This window comes from Stylophora pistillata, chromosome 6 (assembly GCF_964205215.1).
Source record: "Stylophora pistillata chromosome 6, jaStyPist1.2, whole genome shotgun sequence".
In the NCBI taxonomy this organism is placed as follows: Eukaryota; Metazoa; Cnidaria; class Anthozoa; order Scleractinia; family Pocilloporidae; genus Stylophora; species Stylophora pistillata.
In genome coordinates, this window is record NC_142524.1 from 12,083,474 (window position 1) to 12,107,718 (window position 24,245).

The 24,245-nt window shown below is 38.2% G+C and overlaps 2 protein-coding genes and 1 pseudogene across 4 annotated transcripts; 1 reads left to right on the forward strand and 2 right to left on the reverse strand.

Moving 5' to 3' along the window:
* Positions 1-416: 416 nt before the first annotated feature.
* On the forward strand, positions 417-20,983 carry LOC148728273 (putative 4-coumarate--CoA ligase 1). Of its 3 annotated transcripts, none has more exons than XM_088724731.1 (5): positions 417-534; positions 7,393-7,567; positions 8,377-8,480; positions 8,925-9,006; positions 20,847-20,983. In XM_088724731.1, the coding sequence occupies exons 2-4, from the start codon at positions 7,447-7,449 to the stop codon at positions 8,964-8,966; spliced, it is 267 nt and encodes an 88-aa protein (XP_088580857.1). In that variant the 5' UTR covers positions 417-534; positions 7,393-7,446; the 3' UTR covers positions 8,967-9,006; positions 20,847-20,983. The 3 variants fall into 3 exon arrangements, with proteins under 3 accessions (XP_088580857.1, XP_088580855.1, XP_088580856.1); XM_088724729.1 differs by lacking the exon at positions 20,847-20,983 and adding an exon at positions 20,108-20,238; XM_088724730.1 differs by lacking the exon at positions 20,847-20,983 and having other exon boundaries at positions 8,925-10,564.
* Positions 10,547-11,650, reverse strand: LOC148728274 (uncharacterized; annotated as a pseudogene).
* LOC148728275 (uncharacterized) lies at positions 20,281-22,399 on the reverse strand. Its single transcript, XM_088724727.1, has 5 exons — positions 22,262-22,399; positions 22,053-22,139; positions 21,757-21,808; positions 21,506-21,571; positions 20,281-21,092 (listed from the first exon to the last, which is right to left on the reverse strand). Exons 2-5 carry the CDS (start codon positions 22,099-22,101, stop codon positions 20,852-20,854), a joined length of 408 nt encoding a protein of 135 aa, XP_088580853.1. The 5' UTR covers positions 22,102-22,139; positions 22,262-22,399; the 3' UTR covers positions 20,281-20,851.
* Positions 22,400-24,245: the final 1,846 nt, after the last annotated feature.

Here is a 24,245-nt window from a genome sequence, read left to right on the forward strand (position 1 = left end):
CATGGTGTGGCACGGCTCGGTGGTGTGAACACCACAGTCAATCCACAATACTCTCCCCTGGACCTCGCTCGTCAGCTAACCACCTCCCGGGCAAAATATCTGATCACCATGCCTTCTCTTGCAGAGAAGGCGTTCAAAGCCGGCGTGTTAAAAGAACTCCGCTCTGTTTTTGTTATTGGCGAGGTGCAAGGTTATGAGTCGATTGCATCCCTTCTTTTAGACGATGGGACAGCTTTTCCTAGCAATGTCAAAATCAACCCAAAAGAGGATGCAGTTTCTTTGCCTTTTTCAAGCGGCACAACCGGTATTTCTAAGGGTGTGATTATTACGCATTACAACCAAGTAGCGGAATTATGTCTACTGACTAGGGAAGGGCCTTCGCCGGTAGTAAGAACAATGTTAAATGTGCTGCCTTTTTTTCACACGTATGGCCTTACGGTTATTATGGGCCTGAGCCTTTATTCAGGGGACAAGGTGGTCTTCCTTTCAAGATTTGACCCAGAAATATTTCTTCGCAGCATTCAAGACTACAAGGTTAGTTTCTGTTTTGATTTACGTAACGAGAGTCAAGTTAATCCTTGTTTAGTTAGCTTGTATGGTTGGTGGTGTCAACAGTAATGTCAAGCCATAGTACCCTTCCCAGGGCCTCGTTCGTCAGCTGGCCCCCTCCCGAGCAAAATATTCACCCAGTGCGAGACGCAGTGACCTAGTGGTCAGAGGTCTGGGTTCGAGACCTAGAGCCCGTTTCTCGAAAGTCCTAGTAACTTAACGGGCCCACAGCCACATTTGTAAATACAAAGTTAACGAACATCGAAGCAGGTTCTACCACCCTAACCAACCCATTTTTTTTCTTAAGTTGCTAGTTTTATTTTGTAATTCTCCAAACTTTTAAAACCTCTATCGTGAATGAAAACAGAACAGCTTTAAGGGACTGTTAAATTACCGGGGCCTTCGAGAAACGGACCGCTGGCCGGATAAATGTATTGTGTACAGTGCCTCTCTTCCCCCGGTAGGTTAGCAATTATCAGGGAAGCCTGATAAAATGTTGGCGGGGTAACCTTGCAGAAGACTGCCATCCCATCCAGGGGGGGGGGGGGTAGTAATACTCCTGGTCGATTCATGCCACAGGGGAGCTGGGGGATAAGCTGTGGCTGTTTGGGCCAATAGCCTCGTGTACAGGCTTTGCCTTACCATTGTTTACACAGGCTGTAATAATTACTAAGACAATAACTTTCCTGTTCTTTTCCATTAACACTTTAACTTGGATTGCTACTTTTCCTTTTTATTTTTTCTGTAGTATATGTTTTGTTCTAATGATCACAAACGCTTCTCGTCTGCCACTGGGGGTATTCTTGACTTTCTCGTGAGGTCACAGGCATATCCAATTACACTGTCCGCCATTACTGTGCCCCTCAGCATTAGGGAAATGTATGTAAAGTTGTTGCCCGTCACGCGTCACGCATGTTACCCATCAGTCTTGGCATGTTTGTTTTGATCTTCTATTTCAGTACGCCATTAAACTACACGTGCTTTTATTCTTGTTGTCTGCTGTCTCTGTTCACGGCCTATTACAAAGTGATGCTTTTTCTGTAGTGTTTTTTAATTTTCTTGTTGAAAAGTGCTTTGATAGACCTGTAAATGTCAGTTCCAGTATTGTCGAAATATGCTTCGTCATTAGAGGGTAATATAAAGAATCGTTACGTCCAGAAAATTGAAAAAATCGGCATCGATCCAACTACTCTTCCAGACGAAGAGCTTAATCCTGAGTGTTTACCGCCAGTAGAGCAGTCGGACCTGTTTAGTTTCTTGGTTTTGGAAACAAGTCATTATACTAACGACCAGTTCAAGAACTACATAAGTCTCGAAGCATACAACCGAGTGGTCTCTGGTTTTGTAGCGTCCGTGAAGGGAAGAATTGTTTCTGATAAGTATGTAGTCGTCGCCAAAGTCCGACATTCACAACGTATGAATGATCCTCTCGTCGATATCTGGCTTATTACAGGAAAAGATGGAAGAATTTTCTCCGCTCATTGCCTGGGCTGTAAGGCAGGTCTTGCTGAATCGTGCTCACACGTGGCCAGTGTTTTATTTTATATCGAATGTTGGACTCGAATCAACGGAAAGTTGGCTTGTACGCAAGTAAAATGCTCATGGCTTCTTCCAACTTATGTAAGTAAGTAATGTTACATATGCAAGGGCAAAAGAAATTTATTTTTCTTCAGCTAAAAAGTTGAAAGAAAAACTTGACAATAACATTGAATCTTCTGATGGATTCTACAATCAAACTCGACTGACTGTTGGAGCCGCAGCGAACAAGAACACGAAACGTAGCGTTTCAGCGGAGGATGTGTCGGAATTTATAAAAAGCTGGATCGGTGTGAAACAAAGGCTTCAATATTAAGTGTAATCGATCCATATGCTGATCAGTTTATTAAAAAAAGCAGAAACATCCCAGTCTTAACAGATCTTTACGAGTCAAGTAATTTAGAGCTAAAAAAAACCTCGAGCCTCTACGGAAATGTTTAGAAGTTAAGATAAACATTTCAGACGAAAAAATCGACAGCATCGAAGAAGACACGCGTACTCAAGCTAAAGGTGCAGGATTTTTTAGGCATTGTGCAGGTAGAATTGGGGCCTCTGTCTGTGGTGCTGTGCTCCATGGAAATCTCGCACAACCTTCTCAAAGTCGTATTCAGTCTATCTGCTATCCGCATCTGTTTAAAATAGACAACAAGGCAAAAAACATGGATGTAAATACGAGGAACAAGCTATCAGAACTTATAAACACCACATGAAATCGCTACATACCAACTTTCAAATTAAGAGATGTGGAATTTTCATAAACAAAGACTTTCCTTTTATACATGCTACACCAGATTCTTTGGTATCGTGTGATTGCTGTGGATTGGGCTGCGGTGAAGTTAAATGTCCCATTTCTGTCACAAATGGTGACCTCCAAGAATATAGCCTGAAAGCAAGCTCTTTCCTCAAAAATGTGAATGGGGTATTAAAGTTGAAGAAATCCCATAACTATTACTATCAAGTACAGCAGCAGCTGTTTACATTGTCTGATCGAAAATATGGTGAGTTTGTTGTTTTTGCCATTGATTCTGATGGGAATTCACATGTTTTGTGTGACAGAGTCAACCCTGACCCAGTGCACTCATTGCAGTGTTATGAAAAAGTTAGAAACATTTTGGAGAATTTGCATTCTTCCAGAAATGCTTGGAAGATGGTACACCAGACGGTGTGATCTATATCAGAGCAAACTTAATGATAATGCCATATGTTTCTGTAGAGGACAGCCCAATGATGACATTGTATCCTGTACCAATGCTAACTGTCCACATAGGCACTTCCACACTAAATGCCTCTCCTTAGATAATGTGATAATGCCAAAGCAATGGTACTGCTTTCACTGCTGTAAACTACCACAATTCAAAAAAAGGGCCAAGGGCAAAGTTGCACCATCTCAAGTAAATCAAGCTGCTATGTTAAAGACTACGATTTGTGTCTGTAATGGAAAAGCAGCCATGACCGATAGACTCATTGAGTGCCACAATGTAGACTGCAGCAGTGGAAATTTTTTCCATGTGAAATGCTTGGGATTTGAAAGAATGCCCAACAATTCCAAGACAACATGGCTATGTAATATATGCCGAGGAAAAAAGGTCAAAACAATGCTTCGTGATAAACCTACCACTTCTACAACTCCTAAATCACCTGCAGCATCAGACTTATCAGATGATGATGATAGTGAGGATGAAATAAAAATTACACAAGTGTGAACTAGTTCTGGTTCTGTTGACAAGTATGCTATTCTGGCTAAATTAAACAACTCAGATTATGACATCATTAGTAATCCTGCCGGATGGCTTACTGGTGACATCATCCAATATGCTCAAGTCCTGATAAAGGAAGTTAACCCAGCAATTGAGGGCTTACAAAGACCAATTCTTGGAAGAGTCAGAAACTTTGATGTTCACTTGTATGATAGTTAATATCATGATGTAATTAGTCAAGAAGTAGAGGAACAGACCAATGACCTCCTAGGAGGAAATTTGATCAGTCTAGACTTTGTACCTGTTCAGGAACAGAACAATGGTAGTGACTGTGGGGTTTTTTCTATTGCATTTGCCACATGTTTAGCTTTTGCTACTGATCCAAGTCACTTTACTTTTGACATTCCCAGAATGCGTTCACACTTATTATCATGTCTCAAAGATGGGAAAATTAGCATGTTTCCATCCTTTTAATTTCTTGTTAAATTTTGTATGATAGAGTGCAAACAATGCAGCCATTTAGCTATCCACAAAACACTTGTAATACAAAATGGTGCAATCTGTTGTTTACTATCCTTATAAGCACTATTTTGTGCTATTTATTCATTCTTATTTTGCAGCTAAATTGTTTGCAAAACTAAATGCAGGAAAAATCACTGAGTTTTATAACTAACAAAACATTTCTGTTGGTGTAAAATAATGTGAAATCATTTACATCAATATATTTAAAATTGTATATTTTTGGTCACAGAATTAAGCAGAGATATGAATTTTAGGACCCATACTGCACTTTATTTCCATAAGAATATATTGACCATTTCTGAATTTATAAATAACATTAAACATGTCTATTGGTGTAAAATAATGTGAATTCATTCACATTGATACATAGAATTGTACAATTTTGTCATAGAATTTACCAAAGACATGAATTTAAGCACAAACACTGCACTTTATTTTTATAAGAAAATATTGCTATTTTTTTAGATACTTTTGCCTTATATTGAAAATAATGTTCCCGTTTTTAATATTAAATTGACAATGTGCAAGATGACTTTTAATATTTAAAAAATTTGATAAAAAAATCCAACAATTTTTGTTGTTGTTGCTTTTTAGTTAAAACCACAATCACTATGAGCTGGATATTTGCCATCCTTGACGTGCATTTACATCACAAATTTTCTCAATTTAAGTGATTGACACTTGTTTACAAAAAATTATTTAACAACAACAAACATATGAAACATATGTGTGAACACATGAAAAAATTATTTGTTAACAAAACATTTATCATTGGTCTTTTAGTTCACTTGATCAGCAGCTAAATAATTTTAGAAAGCACTAAAATTTCCTTTGAAAACTAGCTAATCAAATGGTACCATTGATGGGCAAAACTTTACAAGGGCTGAACAAACTCTTAGAATGCGATCAATTATGGGTACCTGGTTCTCTGTGGGACCATTCGGGTCACAACTCAGGAATTTAGTGGGGAATGTACCTTCTAATATAGTGTATTTCCTTTGTAGCAAACCTATTACTCGCTCCACGTGGATCCTAACATTGGGTGTGCCTCTTGAACGCTCTACATCTACTGGGTCTAGTTGAGCTTTTCCTTTGGTGAATGCAGGAATCACTAGCTCTCCTTGCTTTAACCCAACACTCTCAGAAATTGTAAATCCTCTATCTGCCATTACAGTATCTCCTAGGATTCCGCAGTTCTCGGTTAAAAATTTATCTGAGGTTCTTCCTCCCCAAGCCTCAGAAACAAAAGAGACAGTTCCTTGGGGTGTAATTCCAATAAGAATCTTAAAGGTGTTATGATTCTTATATGAAGAAAAGGTCTGAGCTCTGGCCATAAGATTTGTTGGTTTCTCAATAAAAACCTCAAAACAATCAATTATCACAGTTACCTTACGACCAAAGGTATATTGAAAACACATGGGCATAGTTTTCCATAGCTGTTCCCTTTCTGGCCAATAAATGAAGCAAGACAACCTCGAGTCCATTGCATGTATCCATGAGGTGAATATTCATGACACACTTGTTAAGGACACCTCAAAACGGTATGCCAAATCTTGAAAAGGTACATTTAACCGTAGCTTCATCAAGACTAGGATAAATTCTTGAAAGCTGTTCAAATTGGTTAAATTGGATCGTCGTGATAGGTGCGGACTTACATGTTCGAAAACTACCTTTAGTAATTCAAATGAAGACAATCCGGTGTAAAAGCGAACTTTATCTTGAGAATGGAAGAAGTCCTTGTCTGGAGCATGATACACAGAGTTCTTAAACAAATAATCGAATTCTAATGTCTGAATTCCTCTATTTCTCCTCCCCTCTGAAACTACTTCAAAGTCCTCAGTTGAAGTAGAACAATCAACCATGTTATGGACGACCGTTCGAGTTCCCTTCTCTGTCTCGTTGCCGTCAAAATATTCATAGCTTGTACTGCCACAAGCCTCGTCAGAACGAGGGTCTGAGCTTGAAACATCGTTAGTAGAGGCGCTAGCAGTGGCAAAATCTATGTTTTGTACAGCGAGACCACTTTGTTCCAGCTCTTTTTTCTTCTTAGCTGCTTCGATTTGTTGACGCTCGATGTTTCTCTTCCTACGCTCTTTGGCCCTTTCGGCCCTCAAACTCAATTCTTTGTGTTCACTGACTGTAGGTTGCTTCGCTTGTTGTTTTCCAAGGTTTAGAGTTGGTACCCAGTCGATGTGATATCTATCCCAGGAGGTTGCAGCTTTTCCGGTGACAAAATGTAACCCACATACTCGTTCACTGTCGAGGATCCTCCTCGTCTCTGTATCCCCTCGACTGATTGCTGAAATCCAGCGCCTTCTTCTCTCTCTCGTGAGCTCTTCGTGCTCTTCTCCTTGACTCGATACAATCTTGGGTATTGTATGAAAGTTAAGACGATTTTTCCGCTTTTAGAAGTACATCCAACCACTATACAATAAACCATATGCATATTCAGTAAAAGTACAATACATCTCTTTGTTTGTTTACACTCGAGGGGCACAGTAATGGCGGATAGCAACCGTTGTCAAGTGCGGTGTCACGTGGGTGAAAGTCACGAATTTTCGAAAGCGTCTCTCCCAAAGAGAGGTTTCATAGTAGCCTCTTACTTGGTTACGGAAAATCTGTACGTTTCTCTGAAGATGAATTCGGCCAACGTGTTTGCATCCTTATTGTCTGACAAAATTGCAGCCACGCAATACGTATGGCAACCTAAAGTATTAAGCCCAATCCAATCTCCTTGATCAACCAAGTAGATGTTGTAGAATCAAATGACGAAAGTTGTCCTTTAACTCTTTGCACCCTAACCGTCAGTATGCATATTCTCCCCACAGTTCTCTATACATTTCCTAAGGTGCTGACAAAGAGAATTTGTTTAACAGTCAAGAGCTTCTTTAGTTGGTGATCGTTTCTCTCATTCTCGTGACCTTTATGTGTGATTAAGGGCTGATGCTGTAAGGAGAAATAATAATATGCTGGTCAAATTTGTATTTTTCTTTTTAAAGGTGAATTTGGCGCCTCTTGTCCCTCCACTGGGGTGATATTGTAAGGAGAAATAATAATATGCTGGTCAAATTTGTATTTTTTTTTAAAGGTGAATTTGGCGCCTCTTGTCCCTCCACTGGTGCTATTTTAATCCAAACATCCCATGGTAGACAAATATGACTTGTCAAGTCTGCAAGTCATAACCTCTGGGGCCGCGCCTCTAGGTGGAGACCTGGAAGTGAATGTTGCAAAGAGAATACCAAGTGTGCTAATGGTTCGTCAAGGTAAGCATTCTGTTTTTTCTTATTAAATTTTCTTCAATTTGATCGGCCCATGCTTGAACCGACAACAAACATATTGATGTTACGATAAATCGCTCCCGATCCTTGAAGCGACGAGAAAGCTTATATTTGAAGCCTGCAAAGGAACAAATATCGTGTCTTTTCGTGTGTCGTTTTAGTTTCTTGGAGAGAATCGTGTGATGGTTTTCAACAGAGAAATCTCCGGTAACTGTTCATATATTAATTTCAGGCGATTGACCGAGTTAAGACAGCTCGAATGCACCTTATTGCTACTTAGTTTGGCGGGTCTTCAATTTCGCGTTTTCCGCGATTGTAAAAAAATCGGGAAACTAAGAACCCGAATAAAAATGATCGTCAACGTGTTATAAAAACAACAATTGCATGCTAGGAAATGAATGGACAAAATACACAACTTATTAACCGTTCTTATTCGTAAGTTCTACTTTGTTTCTTCTACTTTTAAATGAAGTTAATTTGTAAAGATTTCGCTTATAAAAATATAGTTGAGAACTTTTGAATTGCGAAATTGAATGCCCCTTTTTAATATTATGCCTACTGAAATCGCGAAAATAGAACTCCGCGAAATACCATCTCACCAAATGCGAATAACATAGCCTTTTTTCAGTCATCTAAGTAGTCTCGTAAATTCTTGCTTTCAGCTTCCAAACGATCGACAGCATTAACCGCCTTAAAATAACCGACGCCGCCGAAAGTTACTCTTTATCGTGTGGAGATCAGTGTCGTATAAATTACTGTGAAGTTTCTATCTGATTTTTTGGTCTCTTTGCTAGGTTATGGAATGACAGAACTGACCTGCGCATCCCATGGTCTGGGGTCAAGGGAAAAAAATAAAGTTGGCTCCATCGGACGTCTGCTTCCAAATATGGAATGTAAGGTAAGTCGTGACTGGTCCAGAATGACTTGGAATGTGATTGGATAATTGTAATAGCTATTTACTAGTCAACAACTGTTCACCGAGGTGGAGGTGGCTATTGGCGGATATTTACCGAGCCACGAAGCGGCGAGGCAAATATGCACCGCTTGTCACTGAGGTGAACAGTTGTTTAAGTACAAATTAAAACAGTGATATATTATAAGATTATTATTATACGAGATATTATATCATTATTATTAGTGATATATTATAGCATAAAAAGATGATTTTATCTCATTTATTCCTGCAACGATTACAATATTTTCGGGCGCAAATCCCGCGCGCGTTGCTCGAAGGTGAATAGCAAAGGATTTTGGGAGTTTGGGTATAGCCAATCAGAGCGCGCCTTCAGCGCTGTCCACTGTTTTCTTTATACTTCTAATAAATATGATTTTCATTCCTCAGGTTATTTATCCTGGAAGTGGCAAGATTCTTGGACCAAACTAAGACGGAGAGATATGCATTAAAGGACCAATTGTAATGAAAGGTATCGAAGCTCTCAACGTCTAGATTTTTCAATTAACAATGTAATTTCTCAAAAAAGAAACGAAAACTTTGAGTTTAAATTTACAAGACATGTTTCGACATTCTCATGTCATCTTCAGTTGCAAATGAGCAGTTAACGGTTGTACATTTGAATTTATATTAAGGTACGTTAACATCATACAACAACAGAAATTCATCCTCATTAAGGATTTCCTCGCAAAAACTTAAAAGAGGTTCGTCCAGCGCTTTCCTGAAGGACGCTATTCTCGACCAGGGGCTGGAAATGGTTTGCGTCTAGTTTACCTCTTCTTAAGTCTAAATTCGCGCGCAAAGAACGGCGTTCTCGCCCCAGGTCTTTATATGCTGTGAAGTCCTAGAAGAAGACGCCGTCCTCAAATCTTAAAGTCCCTAATGAGTTGGCATGTGGACAAAATTCAGGACAACAATGTGTTGTAATGAGTTTATGCTCTTTGATTTACCATAACAGACAAGGAATCTATTCTGCGAATGATCTGATGTCAATAATCAATATTGGGAATCAATTGTTCTCAAGTTTGTCTCAGCTAACCAGACAATCATTTTTAATGCAGACAGAATTTCCCCCGCTTTTAAATGTGTTCGAGACTGACTATGAACTTCAATACAATGAAAGTTACACTTTTATGTCAGGTATTCTGTAATCTTTTTAATATCAGGGGACGTTAAAGAACCCACTTCACGAGATTACTGTGATGTGGTCTGGCCTGGTTACTGGGAATAGGGGGGAGGGGGCATCTGTTATATTCACTTTCATTTGATTGTAAACTGCTTAGCAGTCTGGTAAAGTCCCCCGTACAGTGTTGTAAAGCGCCATGAGTTTAAGATATGAGCGCTATATAAATACAAGTTATTATATTATTATTATTATCATATCTATTTGTAATAGGTCGAATTCGATGACCTAGTATGCGAACTGTGTTCCAGGAAGTGCAGTTAACCAGACAATCATTTTTAATGCAGACAGAATTACCCCCGCTTTTAAATGTGTTCGAGACTGACTATGAACTTCATTACAATGAAAGTTACACCGGCACTATTCATCAAGAAGCTACGATAGATAGAGGATAGGATAGGATAGATAGAGCCTTTTGATTACTTATATCCAAAAATTTCAACAATTTTGTCTTCACAATAGGATGTACTGCAGTTGCTATTTATTGTAAAGGCAATGTTGGCTTGAAAATATTCGATTCTCATGCAAGGGATATTTATGGTAGAAGCCATTCTCAAGGTAAATTTGTGCTGCTTGAAGTATCATCACTGAATAGCTTAGCACATTATTTCCAGAGTGTACATAACGAAATATATGAGTTTAACGGGGTTAAAATTGATAAAGTTCAAAATAGTGCCCATTTTCAGTCATACCTGTGAAACCAGAAAGTTCAATGTGAACTGTCTTGTGGCTGTCTATTCACTCTGCTACTCCATAATAAAATTGTGTCGGTTATTGGAATTCAAGCATGTTATCTGTTATTCAGTATGGAAAAAGATTATGAATAAAAGTGTTAGCAACACCTAGAGTCTTGGCTGTGAAGCAAGTAAATTATTATTAAAGTTTGAAAATAAAATTACTAGCATATTATTCTATTGAAATCTATTTAAGCAAAAAAGCTACACATGTCACCTGTATTAGAGTGATTTTCATTATGGTTAATCGTAATCTTCCTTTCAATTTTGATTCTATATCCCGTGATAAAGTAGGAAAAAACAATGCATAGTTCACCCATACTTCCAAAGCAGATTGAAATATCGTTACTCTTGCCTTAAGGTAGATAAAGTGGAGAAATCAATGCCTAATTTACCTATCCTTTCCAAACCATCCTTCACTCTAGGGTACGCAAGCTCCAGTAGCAGTACATTATAATAAAATTGCTCAAGTCTTGACAACTTAGTGTTCCAAAACTCAGGGTTGTATACTACTCGTTTAATAAATAACTTGATGCCATCTGAAGCAATAAAATCTGTCCACTTTCTTCCAGTGCAAAACAACTGCTGTTGAATTTGATAATAGTATGGATGGTTTTCATTTATGCTATCAGTAGCTTTCACAATGTTAAGCCTCAAGAGAGCAGTTTCTAGTGTTTCACTGTCCTGGGGATGAATTTTCTGGACTTTAATGGAACCATTATCACCAACAAGTCCATCTGGTGAGGCACCCAAGAATGGATGGGACTTGATACAAAAAATCCACATGGCTGTACTTCATTCCCTGTGCATTTAGAATATTGATTAATAATTTCCAGTTCTGATTTGACTCCGTCCTTCATGTATTGTGATTGAAAGGCTTTGTTGTAACAGAGGATTTCTTGCATGGCTTTGGTGGGGCTTGTTGTTTCTTTTATAAGAGCACGCTTACACTTGGATGCAGTGATTCTAGGGAAGCGCTCAACATGCCACTGGGAGCTCCTCGACTGTTCTCTTGTGGCATTTTCAATTTCATTAATTCTGTCATCATCCACGCTAATCCTATCAATGATTGAATCTGCTTTCCTAAGAATATCAGATAAGGATGCTGGATGATCCTTTATAGGGCTTCTAATGTTCTCTTGTTTGGTTCTTTCATTATCTTCAAAATCAACTTGTATTTCATGACAAAAAACAAGATTTATGGGTCAAAGCATTATGGGTCATGCGAAAGTAGAGAATTCCTTTTTCTCAGTTTCTAAGACTTCGTCGTTTATGTAGTGATGACTCTGATTTCCACCACAAATCAGAGTCAATGTGCCAGTTCTTCGATCAACGTGGTTACCCTGTTTCCGTCGTTCAAGCGGGTTACCACCGCGCTCAACTTATTGATCGACATTCAGCACTACAAACGTCGCATAAGGAAGATTCCGACCGCATTCCATTCACTCTCACGTTTCACCCTCACAACCACCCTGTTAAATCCATCATTCTTAAAATCTTTAAATTACTTCAAAACGATCCAGAGACAAGCACTATCTTTTCGCAGCCTCCGCTCATTTCATTCAAACGCGACAAAAACATAGGCAATTTTTTGGTCAGAAGTTCTTTTCAGACTAATGACCAACCAGGCACTTTTAAATGCGCTCGTGCACGATGCAAAACGTGTCCTTTCATTCACAACACTGATAAAATATCAGGACCTAAACGATCTATTAAGATCACCGATCACTTCACGTGCACCTCCGCCAATGTAATCTATTGCATAACTTGCACTTATTGCAAAAAGATATACATCGGCGAAACAGGCAGAAGACTAGGTTACCGATTCCTAGAACACCTTCGAGACGTGGAAACGAATGACAAGGACACATCGAAACCAGTCGCTAGACATTTTAATTTACCTAATCATTCTAAGCAACATATGGCAATCTGCGGTCTTCCCTTGCACTTAGGTGGCACGGAAAGCCGTAAAAATCTTGAGCAAAAGCTCATCTTTCAAACCGGTAGTCTAAATCCCACAGGGATCAACGAACGCATTTCATTCCACTAATTTATTCATGTTTTTCTCGTTGCCATGCTCCCACCAATAACGTAGCTCCATTTTCTGCCTTTAAAAGCACACACAACCCACAATTCCTCTATTCGCTCCGACGAAGGGCTAACGCTCGAAACGTCAGCTTTTGTAATCATTACGGTGGCTAATTTACCATTTCAACTTTGTTGATATATCCAAATTATTTCATTACTCCCACCGACGCAGCCCCAAACAGTTTCTTTCAAAACTATCAGCCTTTATTCATTTCTATCTTAAAGCAGCTACGCTGGCTCCCAGTTAGCCAGCGCATAGATTACAAGATACTACTTCTGACCTACAAAGCGCTCAACGGCCAGGCCCCTAGTTACATCACTGAACTATTGAAGCCTTATGTAACAACCAGAAATCTGAGGTCCTCCTCTAAAAACTTACTTAAAGTACCATCTGTTAAGCTAGCAAGTTATGGTCATAGGTGTTTCTCTTTTGTAGCACCGACTCTATGGAACTCTCTTCCAAACAACATAAGAGTGAGCGGCTCGCTATCACATTTTAAGACCAGTATAAAGACATACCTTTTTAACAAATTTTATAATTAGACTACTGCTTCATGAGTTATTTAATTATTTAAGTAGTAAGTTAGACCGATAGACAGTTAGTTAATTAGTTGATAAGTTGGTGAGCTAGTTAATTGGCTAGGAAATTAGTTAATTTCAATATAAGTTTAAAGTTTTTACTCTCATTATTACAGACTACCTTATCAGCTAGTTTCTTCTACTCATGTTTTAGAGATTTTTATGGTTTTATAATCTTATCGCTCCGATTTATAAAATTACTGTACAGTGCTAGTGGATAGTGATAGAAATAGTGCTATATAAATACCACACTATTATTATTATTATTATTATTAAAGTGATTACAGTGAAGGAATAGAGTTTGGGTTTTGGTCGAGCCGTCGAGGGTCGAGGGTAAAATGTCGAGGGTCGAGGGTAAAATGTCGAGGGTCGAGGGTAAAATGTAGAGGGTCCGAGAAAATTGTCGAGGGTCCATAAAAAACTAAAAATCGTAAATTTTAAAAAATTAAATGTCGTGAAATGTCAGAGGAAACTCAGAAATTACATGTGGATAAATTCCAGACATATTGTGACTGATTGTTTTTGTATACTTTCACGCTTCATTTACACAGCTTCCACAAATGCACCCGAAACCGAAAATAAATAGATGGAAAGCGTGACTAAGCAATTCGTCCATGGAAATATGGTTTTCTCTTAAGCGCCTAAATCTCGCAGTTTCTGGGTTTCCATCCACCGTGAAGTCATAAGCAAAAAAACTCGAACTGAGCAACAGCAAATAAAAAATGATTTCGCAACCAGAGATGCGCTGATGGAAGGGCTTTTAATAATAATAACCATCTTTATAGAGGAAACTTTTTTATAACAGATATGGTTTTCAAAAAGAATGATGGGTTTTAACATTTGTTCCCTCTGATCATAGTTAATAGAGGGGACTGGTAATGAAGGCCGGCATACATGAAAGGGCCGGCCCATTGTTCGGCTCCTGAGGTTGAAACGTACCGTGACGTCACGCGAACGTGCACATCCTTGATTTGCACTACAAGGCAACATGGCGGATGGTAGTGAACTATTTTCGGAGACGATTTTGATGCTTTGATGCCATTTTAGACATTTTAGAAGAAGAAGAAGAGCTAGATGAATACTTTAAAGAAGCTGCTGACGATGTAACTATTATAACCTTCCTCATCAGTTTAAAAAGCGAGAGAAAACAACTGTTTTGCTATTACCATTTCGGTATGTTTGACAAGATCGAGTTCAACTGTTATCGTGCTTTTATGTCGGGTATTCTGTAATCTTTTTAACATCATATCTATTTGTAATAGGTCGAATTCGATGACCTAGTATGCGAATTGTGTTCCAAGAAGTGCAAAAGCAAGAGTGGGTCAAAGCGACACAAAACAGCGAAGCACAAAGACCAAAATAGTGCAGATTCGTCCGAAATGCCCTGGGAAACAGAGCAGTTCACCTTCGAGATTTATTGTGAAATCATCCACAAAGCAAAAGCCAAAATAGTTGGATAGAAATTGTATCCAATTAAGTTCGATTAGAGAGGAAATAAACACCTACCAAACAAATCCAGCAAATGGAGGTATAAGCGAAATCAAAAACATGTATGGTCGCTTGGTCAAGTCTGGCAACGCGGAACGATTCTATACTTCCTTCTACTCTGCAGAAGTCTCAAATGCAGTAATTTATTTTGAGAGATTGTCTAGGAATGCTGCAACATTGCTATCTACCAAAGTGGCAGATTTTATATTGACTGGCAGCAAGGAGAAAGGACTCTAGTACATAGGAGGATAAAAATTATGTTCTACATAAACTTCATAACAAACTGGCAAATAGTAAAAAATCACCGGAAATTGAGCAAGCAATCTCAATTCTTAAGGCTTGAAAGTCAGATGACCAGGCTGTTTCAGATAGCCAGAGGCTAACTTCATCTTTAAATCGTGGAGGCTTATGGACAATAACAAAGAATACCCAAACAAAAAAACTTCAAAGGCTGACATAAGAAAGCTTAATTGTAATGACATTATATCAAGATCTACCCATGACATAGATGTAGTCTCTGCATATCATTTAATTTTTTCTGATGCTGAACTTACAGCAGAAAGCACTGTTGCCAAAGATGTACTACATAACATCATTCAACTGTATGTAAGAGTCCGCTCCTTTTCTTTCGCAAAGGATATCATACAGAAGCATACGGTACAAGCAAAGCAGTTGAAATCCAAAGCGCTACGTAAGGAAATAAGCAGAGCTTGTAAAGAATCTGAAAATGACAGGCAGTCCTAGTCCAATATAAATTTTAATGACTTTTCACCATATTGCTAAAATTGTATTGATTGACTCAGAGGATTTTAATGAGCATTAAAAGTTACCTGGCTTATACTTTTCCCAAGAAACATTGTTATTGCTGTTACACAAAATTAACATTTTATCATTACATTTAAAAGCTGTTACTGACTGTATGCATGAAACCCATGTTCCTCATCTCTCTGGAATCAAATAAATACTTGTCACGGTTTATAATTACTTTCAGCTAATTGAAATGGTAACAAGTATATTTTAGTTAATACAATAGAGTGAGCACAAAAATCATCCATCAAATATAGTCATTGGACTAAGAGTTATCTCTTGATCTTCTCCTGGTACCATTTGATTGATATTTTACTCGAATACTTACACGTTTTGATATCCTTTGGATCGAAATGCTTCTCACATGTAAATACATTTCCTTTATCGGTTTGACTTTGGAAATCTTTGTCGACAATTCTTGTTTTGGTCAGCTGACTCAGCCACTCTTTGCGCCATTTTCGGCATTTCGCAGCGAGGGCAACTTAAATATGCCGATTCCTTTCGTTCTACATGTGCCGCAACCAAACACGGCATAGTTGTCGCCAGGAATTGTAATTTCGCGTTTAGATACTTAAATAAACTGTCCCGGTGGACAGAACTACATCATGACGCTTTTGAAATGGCCCGACAGGAAAACAGCAATGATATGCTATTATGCCACTTAAACATAAACAGCATACAAAACAAGTTTGAAGAGCTGAAAGACATTGTCACTAAATCCAAAGTACAAATAATGGTAGTCAGTGAAACTAAAATAGACTCCTCGTACCCAGACTCTCAGTTTCATGTACCAGGTTACTATTTGCATCGCCAGGACAGGAAGAAAGGTGGGGGTGGCATCCTCATGCTTGTTTCATCTAAGATCCAGTCGAAAAGAATAAAGATTGACGGGCGGTACAAAACAATCGAGCCACTGGCCTTAGAAATTGGCTTAAAAACCAGAAAGGTAATACTCCTTGCTATCTACAGACCACCTAAGAAAGTTACTGGAAGTTACCAACTACTTCTTGAAGAGGAAATGAGTCACATTTCTAATTGGGCTGTACTCCAACATCAGTCTGTTATAATAATTGGTGATCTGAATCTGAATAGACTGAAGCCTGATAGTGCAGAAGGAAAATTTTTGCTTGATCTTGAAGTTGAACAGGGATTTGATTGCCTAATAACTTCACCAACTAGAACTCAAATGCAAGGAGCACTTACTACACAGAGTCTGATTGATGTCATTCTCACAAACCAACCAGAATTGTTTGGTAACTGTGGGGTGTATTATCCTGAGATAAGTGATCATGCACTTATATACGGGTTTATGAAGGAGAAAGCCAAACCCCAGAAAGGAAGAGTTATCAAATTTAGGTCTATGAAAAAATTTGACGAGAAGCAGTATAAGGAAGACCTAAGCCAAGCTCCATGGCATGTTGGTGAAATTTTTGACACAATTGATGAACAAGTAGGTTTCTGGGAATCACTATTTTCTAGTATTGTCAATAAACATCTCCCTGAAAAGAAAATGAGAGTCAGGCCTCAGGATGTCCCTTATATGTCAAGAGAATGGAAAAATGCCATTAGAGCCAAAAGAAGAGCAGCAAGAAAATATCAGAAGGAGCAAACAAAGGAGAACTGGGAAAACAAACGTAAATTGAGGAACGAGGCGACCAGACTTAGAAGAAAGGCGATAAGAGAATACTGGAAAGATCAATCAACTTTGCTAACATCCAAGCCTAGTCAGTTCTACAAAACCTTCATGCCTTTCTTGGGTGCAAAGAAAAAGAACAACACCACTGACCTGAGTCTAAATATCGATGAAAACATATGTCATGATCAATTCAAGATCGCAAATCATCTGTGTAATTACTTTGCGAATATTGCTAAGGGGATAGGAAACACTAATGAAATTACTGACAATACGTTTGCTACACACGCGAGTGTTCAGAGTATTATGGAGAACTCGGCTGCTCAAGACAGCTTTCAATTCCAGATATTAAATAGGGTTGAGGTGGAAACAGCACTACAAAGTCTCAATACTAGAAAAAGTAATGGATGGGATGGCATTCCCTCAAAGGCTCTAAAAGCTGGGGCAAGAGAGTTATCAATACCCTTGACTACACTGTATAATTCATGTATTACCTGTTGTGAGTGGCCTACAATGTGGAAGAAAGGAGAGTGGACACCAGTCTTTAAGAAGGAAGATCCCCATGAGAAAGAAAACTATCGTCCAATAACTGTGCAAGTCACAGTTAACAAAATCTTTGAGCAGCTACTCAGCAAGCAACTAAGTCATGGGTTTAATAATAAACTATGTGATAAATTAACAGCATATAGGAAGAGGAACAGCTGTGAAACTGCTTTATTGTCATTAACCGAGAACTGGAAAATGGCTTTGGATGAACGCAAAATTGTTGGAGTTCTCTCCACAGACATGAGTAAAGCATTTGATTCTCTATATCATCCTCTCATGTTGGCTAAACTAAAGGCTTATGGTGTTAACGACAACAGTATCAGACTGCTGAACTCATATTTTACTGATCGCTTCAACAGAGTTAAACTGGGACCAGTAGTGAGCTCCTGGGAGAGGGTGTCAAGGGGATGCCCTCAGGGATCTGCATTTGGGCCGTTATTATGGAACATTTTTCAGAATGATCTAACTTATGACATTAATACAAACCTTAATATGTATGCAGATGACCACCAGTTTTATGATATGAGCAGTAATCTAGCTGATGTTCATGCTAATCTGACAGTAAGTGCTGAAGTAGCTTCCAACTGGTACAGTTCCAACTTCCTTAAAGGAAACTTCGACAAGTATCGAACCTTAACACTTGGTAATAAATGTGATCATAGTATGAGAATTGTTATTGGAGACGTAGAAGTTAAATCAACTGCCTGCCTGAAATTGCTTGGAGTATCAATAGACAATGATCTCCGATTTGCTGAACATATTACTACAATCTGTAAGAAAAGCAGCCAACGTGTAGGAGTCTTAATGAGACTCAGAAACTTAATACCTACTAGCACCAAGTTGCAATTGTTTAAAGCTGCCATTCTTCCTTATTTAACTTACTCTCATCTTGTTTGGCACTTCTGTCGTGCTAGTGACAGCAGAAAACTCGAACGCATACAGGAAAGGGCACTTAGAGCCATCTATTGCGACAAAACGTCAAGTTATAACACACTATTGGGTATGGCTAATCTATGTACTTTACATAACAGAAGGTTACAGGACATGGCTACTCTCATGTACAAGGTCAAGAATAATATATGTCCTAAGTATATTGCTGACCTATTTCGGAGGTCTGATACGAAATATGCCCTACGTAGCAAAGAATTTGTTATTCCTAGATTTAATACAGCAACATATGGTAAGCACTCTATCAGATATACTGGACCTAAGTTATGGAATACTGTACCTAAGAACATTAGAGATCTGCCAACATTATCATCTTTCAAGATAAATATCCGTAAGATTGATCTAAATACTTTACTGACCGATAATTACTGTACCAACTGTATTTTATGCAGTACTTAATGTAAAAAAGTTTTTAATGTAAATTTTATCTTATACATATTGTAAATATTTTAGCATGTTAACCAATCTTAGTATTTTTAGCTCAATTAGCATTTTAACTTTAATTAATATATGGATTTAGTCATTTTTTTAATTTATTTTGTAGTGTCCCCATTTAGTGGTTATGTACTGCTATTTTAGTCTGACACTTAAATAAAGGTATTCATTCATTCATTCATTCATAGAAACAGATCAAACCACGTACACAAGTCTTCTAGCTCCCCGCCATCTTGAATGTGTGTGCACGGTCACGCTTGGTTGGCTTCGATAAACTCGAACAATAACTTAGCTCTCTGATGTATGCCGGCCTTCATAACCAGTCCCCTCTATTAACTATGCTCTGATCCTGCAAAACGTTTAGCACACAACCGAAACTGAAGTTTTTACTGCTGCTGTTGCTGTAGTTAAGTCGAATTTGTCATGATTTCACCCCATACTCGGAGTGTTAAGAATCTTCTTTCTCATGACATCACAATGAACTCGGGGATTTCAATCTGATTTAAAACTCTCAGAACTAACCTTCCAAGAAATGAATGCTGAGTAAGTAAGCAGATTTAGCATATTGATCTTGGAACTCCGTAGAAGGTTCTTGTTTTTACACCACTTAGATTGACAAGAGCTTGTTTTCTTTAAGTCTGCACACGCCTTGTCAAGGATATTTCCGTTTACAGAGTGTCTTCCTCCGTTCCTGGTTTGATATCAGTGTCGACGAGAAAACACGTGCTCTTACCACTTGTGCTTTTCTTTACCAATTTTGGATTAACTTTGCTCCTTATTTCCAGGTTTGATTGTAATTGTTGTAACTTGCACTTTCCATTATTTTTAGGGCATTATTCCTGTGTCTTCGATCTATGAATTTAGTCAGTGCACGATCTGTCGAGAGCATGGCTTGCAATTTACATTTATTTCAAAATTTCGTTCGACTTGTTCTATCTTGTTTAACACCTATGGTTTGGCATTTTTTTTTGTCTTATATACGTACTGAGTAGTTTGAAACAAGAAAGACATCGAGCCAACCCACTGGTTTCGGCAGTTCAGGTTTAAGACACAAAACGACCTTTGTAAGATTATTTCTTCATTTTACATTTTCTACATTTTCTTTACAATCTTTGTCGTTTGGTTTATATAGATAAAAATGAATAAGCAACTGACGTTCAGAATTCAAGAAGCTGGATTTGAAGTGTGCTACGATCCTCCCAGGGATGGGGACTGTTTTTATCATGCAGCTGCTCGTCAGTTGGGTTCTAGCTGCGAGGCTGCCAAGAACAAAGTGTTTGAATACTTGAAAAGTAATCGTTTGAATGTGAGTCGTGATTAATTTATTGATCCCAATACTGAACATGTGTTTAAATCGTTGTTTATGTATATATGTATATTAGATATTTCTTAGATTGACATACAGCTGCAATTATTGATTGCTTTTATGCAGGCGCGAGGAGACGACCACGACGAGGACAGATTTTTTTATTTGCTGTTCCTCAGTTCGAGTTTTTTTGCTTATGACTTCACGGTGGATGGAGACCCAGAAACTGCGAGATTTAGGCGCTTAAGAGAAAACCATATTTCGATGGACGAATTGCTTAGTCACGCTTTCCACAAAGTTAACCTTGACCTCGATCAGCCGGCATCTATTTATTTGCGGTTGCGGTTGCGGTTGCGGGTGCATTTGTGGAAACTGTGTAATTGAAGCGTGAAAGTATACAAAAGCAATAAGTCACAACATGTCTGGAATTTATCCATATGTAATTTCTGAGTTTCCTCTGACATTTCACGACATTTAATTGTTTTAAAATTTAAAATTAACACGACAAAACTCAAAATGATACCATAAAAAGCCGATACTTACAGCTATCATTTCGCTACGATAGGACAGTTACAGCTCCAATTGGGCTTCTTGACGACAAATGGTGACACCCGAACATATCAACGCAATACCTGCATATTTCTTCATCAGTTGTAAGAGAAACCACCTTTCTGAGCACTTAACATGCATGGAAAACAACAGATCCTCTCGACGCTTGTCTTGCAAATCGCGGAGGTATGCAATACACATGCTGCTGTCTGGAGACCACCGGGCTTGGCCGCTTTCAAGGTTCTTTAGCTGTTGATCCAGCCTATTACCGCCAGAAAGGGAAAAAGTGGAGAAGCCAAAATCATTTTTGAAATTAAATTGCACTTGGTATGGTTCTGCCTTGCTTTGCAATGCCATTGCCAAACAGCCATGAGAATCAAGTAAAATACCATTGCTTTGCAATGCCATTGCCAAACTTGCCGCGAGAATCAAGTAAACTACCAAAACGACGAGCACGTTTGACTGCCATTGTCCATAATTCTTATTGCTCGATTGCCTGACTGTTTCAGGTCTCGTAGTATGATTAACTATTTGTAGATGTTGTGGCTAGAAATGATTACTTTGGTTTTGTTTTGGCAGATCTCATTTCAAAACTGTTCTAATATTTTGACGTAAATATAACTTAGTTCCCAGACTAGGAGAGTAACTCGCAGGATCCAAAAGATGGTTTCATACCTGTCAAGCTGATCGGTCAATATTTTCCAAGTTTCAGATCCTGGGGAGCATTTTTGCAGGTTTGTTCTGTAAATGAACGGTGTGAAAAATTCAGTGGAAAAATTTCAGAAAAAGTCGAGATGAATGAAAGAGAGCCTGGTGATGGACCAAAAAGTGACATAATTCTTGCAAAATTCAGAAACTAAATCACGAGTTGCACATTTGGAGTAAACTGCATTATATGAAAACCAAATCCCCATGCCACTTCATACCGTACACAGAAGAACTGCCTCAACTTGTCTGGGTAATCATCTGGTGATGAACCTTTCAAGAAGAAAACGTCAAATCCTAAATATTTGTAATCACTTGAGTGACTCTTAGCTTCAGTTGTGGTAGTTCAGTATGTTCCTCTTTAGCACTTAAATCAATTATCTATAACCAATTTTTATTATTGGTCGTTAAAGGCGAGGAGCCAATCCAGATAACTTTCCCTCAATGAATATGCGACCTCAGATAACATTAACAACACTCGATCTCCATCCTAGTTAAACGGAAAATTTGTACGTACTAGCTTTTCTTGTGCTGGCCGCTTTGTTAGCCGTAGATTTCTCCATCATACTCTACTCTGAGATGCTGGATATGTCCACCTTAATACCTTGGTAATGGAAAAAAACACCAAAAATTAATAGTAGAACGGGGCTGTATCATCATCTCGACATCCCTATATATTGGAGGGATAACATACAAAAATGACAGATAGTAAAATCAAACCCCAACCTGTTTCGTTCAACTTCTCAAGAAGCAAATTTAGTTGGTCTTCAGTTTCTTTCTCCATTTCCACTGCTTTCTTCAAATGGTCACGAAGTCGTTCTCCTAAATGTTTGGGAAAAAAAGAATCAGTGAAAAACAGCAAGATAATGATGATGATAATGATGACTTTATTTAAACTCGGATGAAAATGAGGCTTGTTAGGCCTCTACCAATAGAGATGCTACTATACCGAGAAAAATATATGAATATAAATTACAGAGTGGTTTACGAAAACGACTGGTTTACGTAACGACTGGTTTAGAAACATCACAACTGAAATCAGTCACAAAAGGATATATTCTGGTAATGACCGTATTTGTAAAACGTGAAGATTGACAGCAACATTACCAAGGTTCGAAATGGACTTTTTCGCGTAGTGCATCAAGAAGTCAGTTAAGGTATCAACTCGATGGGCTGGAGTAATTTCTTTCGTTACTTTTGCTGTTGGCCTTAAGTAAGACCAAAATCTCTCTATCACCTCGCCATCACTCAACCCAAACCCTTCCAGCCTTCTTCCACTGTAGTTGACCTAGTGTTGTAATGGAAAAGAACAAAAAATGAATTATGAAAACATTAGCTGTTTTGAAGTAAGGATGCATGCGTTCCACAATAACTATTAACTCCTCAAAAGTATTAAATGGGCATATCTTTCAAAATACCTGACAAGAAACTTTGTGTTCATAGCAGTGAAATGCTGGTACCGCAAGAGTAACATTTTCAAGCAATGTTTCGTGGTGCGTATTCTACAGTGCAGAGAAAACAATACAACAATCGTTTAACAAGCAAAAATACTAGAGTACCACGACCAAGACTTCAGTGTTGAAATAAAACTGCAAAAAAATCTTACTCTCAAATGTGTATCCAGCACACATGCAATATCATAGGCGAATGTTGATAGCTTTGTCTTGTACATGATTGTCGGAAACATGGAGACGCCCCCAGGCGAGAATAATTTCTTTACCGGTGAAATCAGATATTTCGTTTTGTTTGTACAGTGACAGTTGATTGATTAAATTAGTGATTCTCATATTACCTATATATAAAGAAGTGATTACACATTAGACACACAATAAACGAGTTGGAATTACGCCTACGCTTGGTTTATTATAATGATTTTTAATCCATTTCAGCAAATACACAGCATTTCCAATCCTGTTTGATAAAATTATAATCATCATTAATAACCATTTGCATGCTATATTTGAATCGTGCCTAGTTTCATTGAGTGCCCTAATGTAATTGGTTTATAACACAGGGTTACACTATACAGCCGTACATAAGTAACACACATAAAAATCTTTCTTTGGGACCCAACATTGGTCATGTAAATTTGCTAAGTTTAGAATTCAAAGTAACCTGTCTCTGAATTTTTACATCATACAATTTAAGTAACTCTATAAATTACATATTGCTTGACAATAGCCAAACGAAAATGTCAATATAAGTTTTAGTATATATTTCATTTTGCATGTACATACTCTTCTCCTCTCCTTAAGCTGAAAAACTTGAGTGGCACTTCATGCTTACAGCCTCCTCCAAAGAGGGCCGTCTCATCCAGCGTTGTGGATTTGCTCCTGGAGCGGAGATTGGACCAACCTTGAAACTGGTTACATTGCTCCTACAACAATATACTTTTAACTTATATCTTCAACAACAAACATATGAAACATGTGTATGAACTGCGGTTATGAAACGTATATATGCACGATCCTTCGCAGTAAAGCACTATTTGAGCAATAGTGAAAATCAGACCTGAAAAAAATTTCAGGCCTGTACGGGATTCGAACCACTGACCTCTGCGATACTAGTGCAGCGCTCTACCAATTCAGCTAACAAGCCAACTGGGAGCCGGCCATCAAATTAATTTGACATAAACCCGTAGATGATAAATCAAACAACAACAAACATATGAAACATATGTATGAACTGCGGTTATGAAACGTATATATGC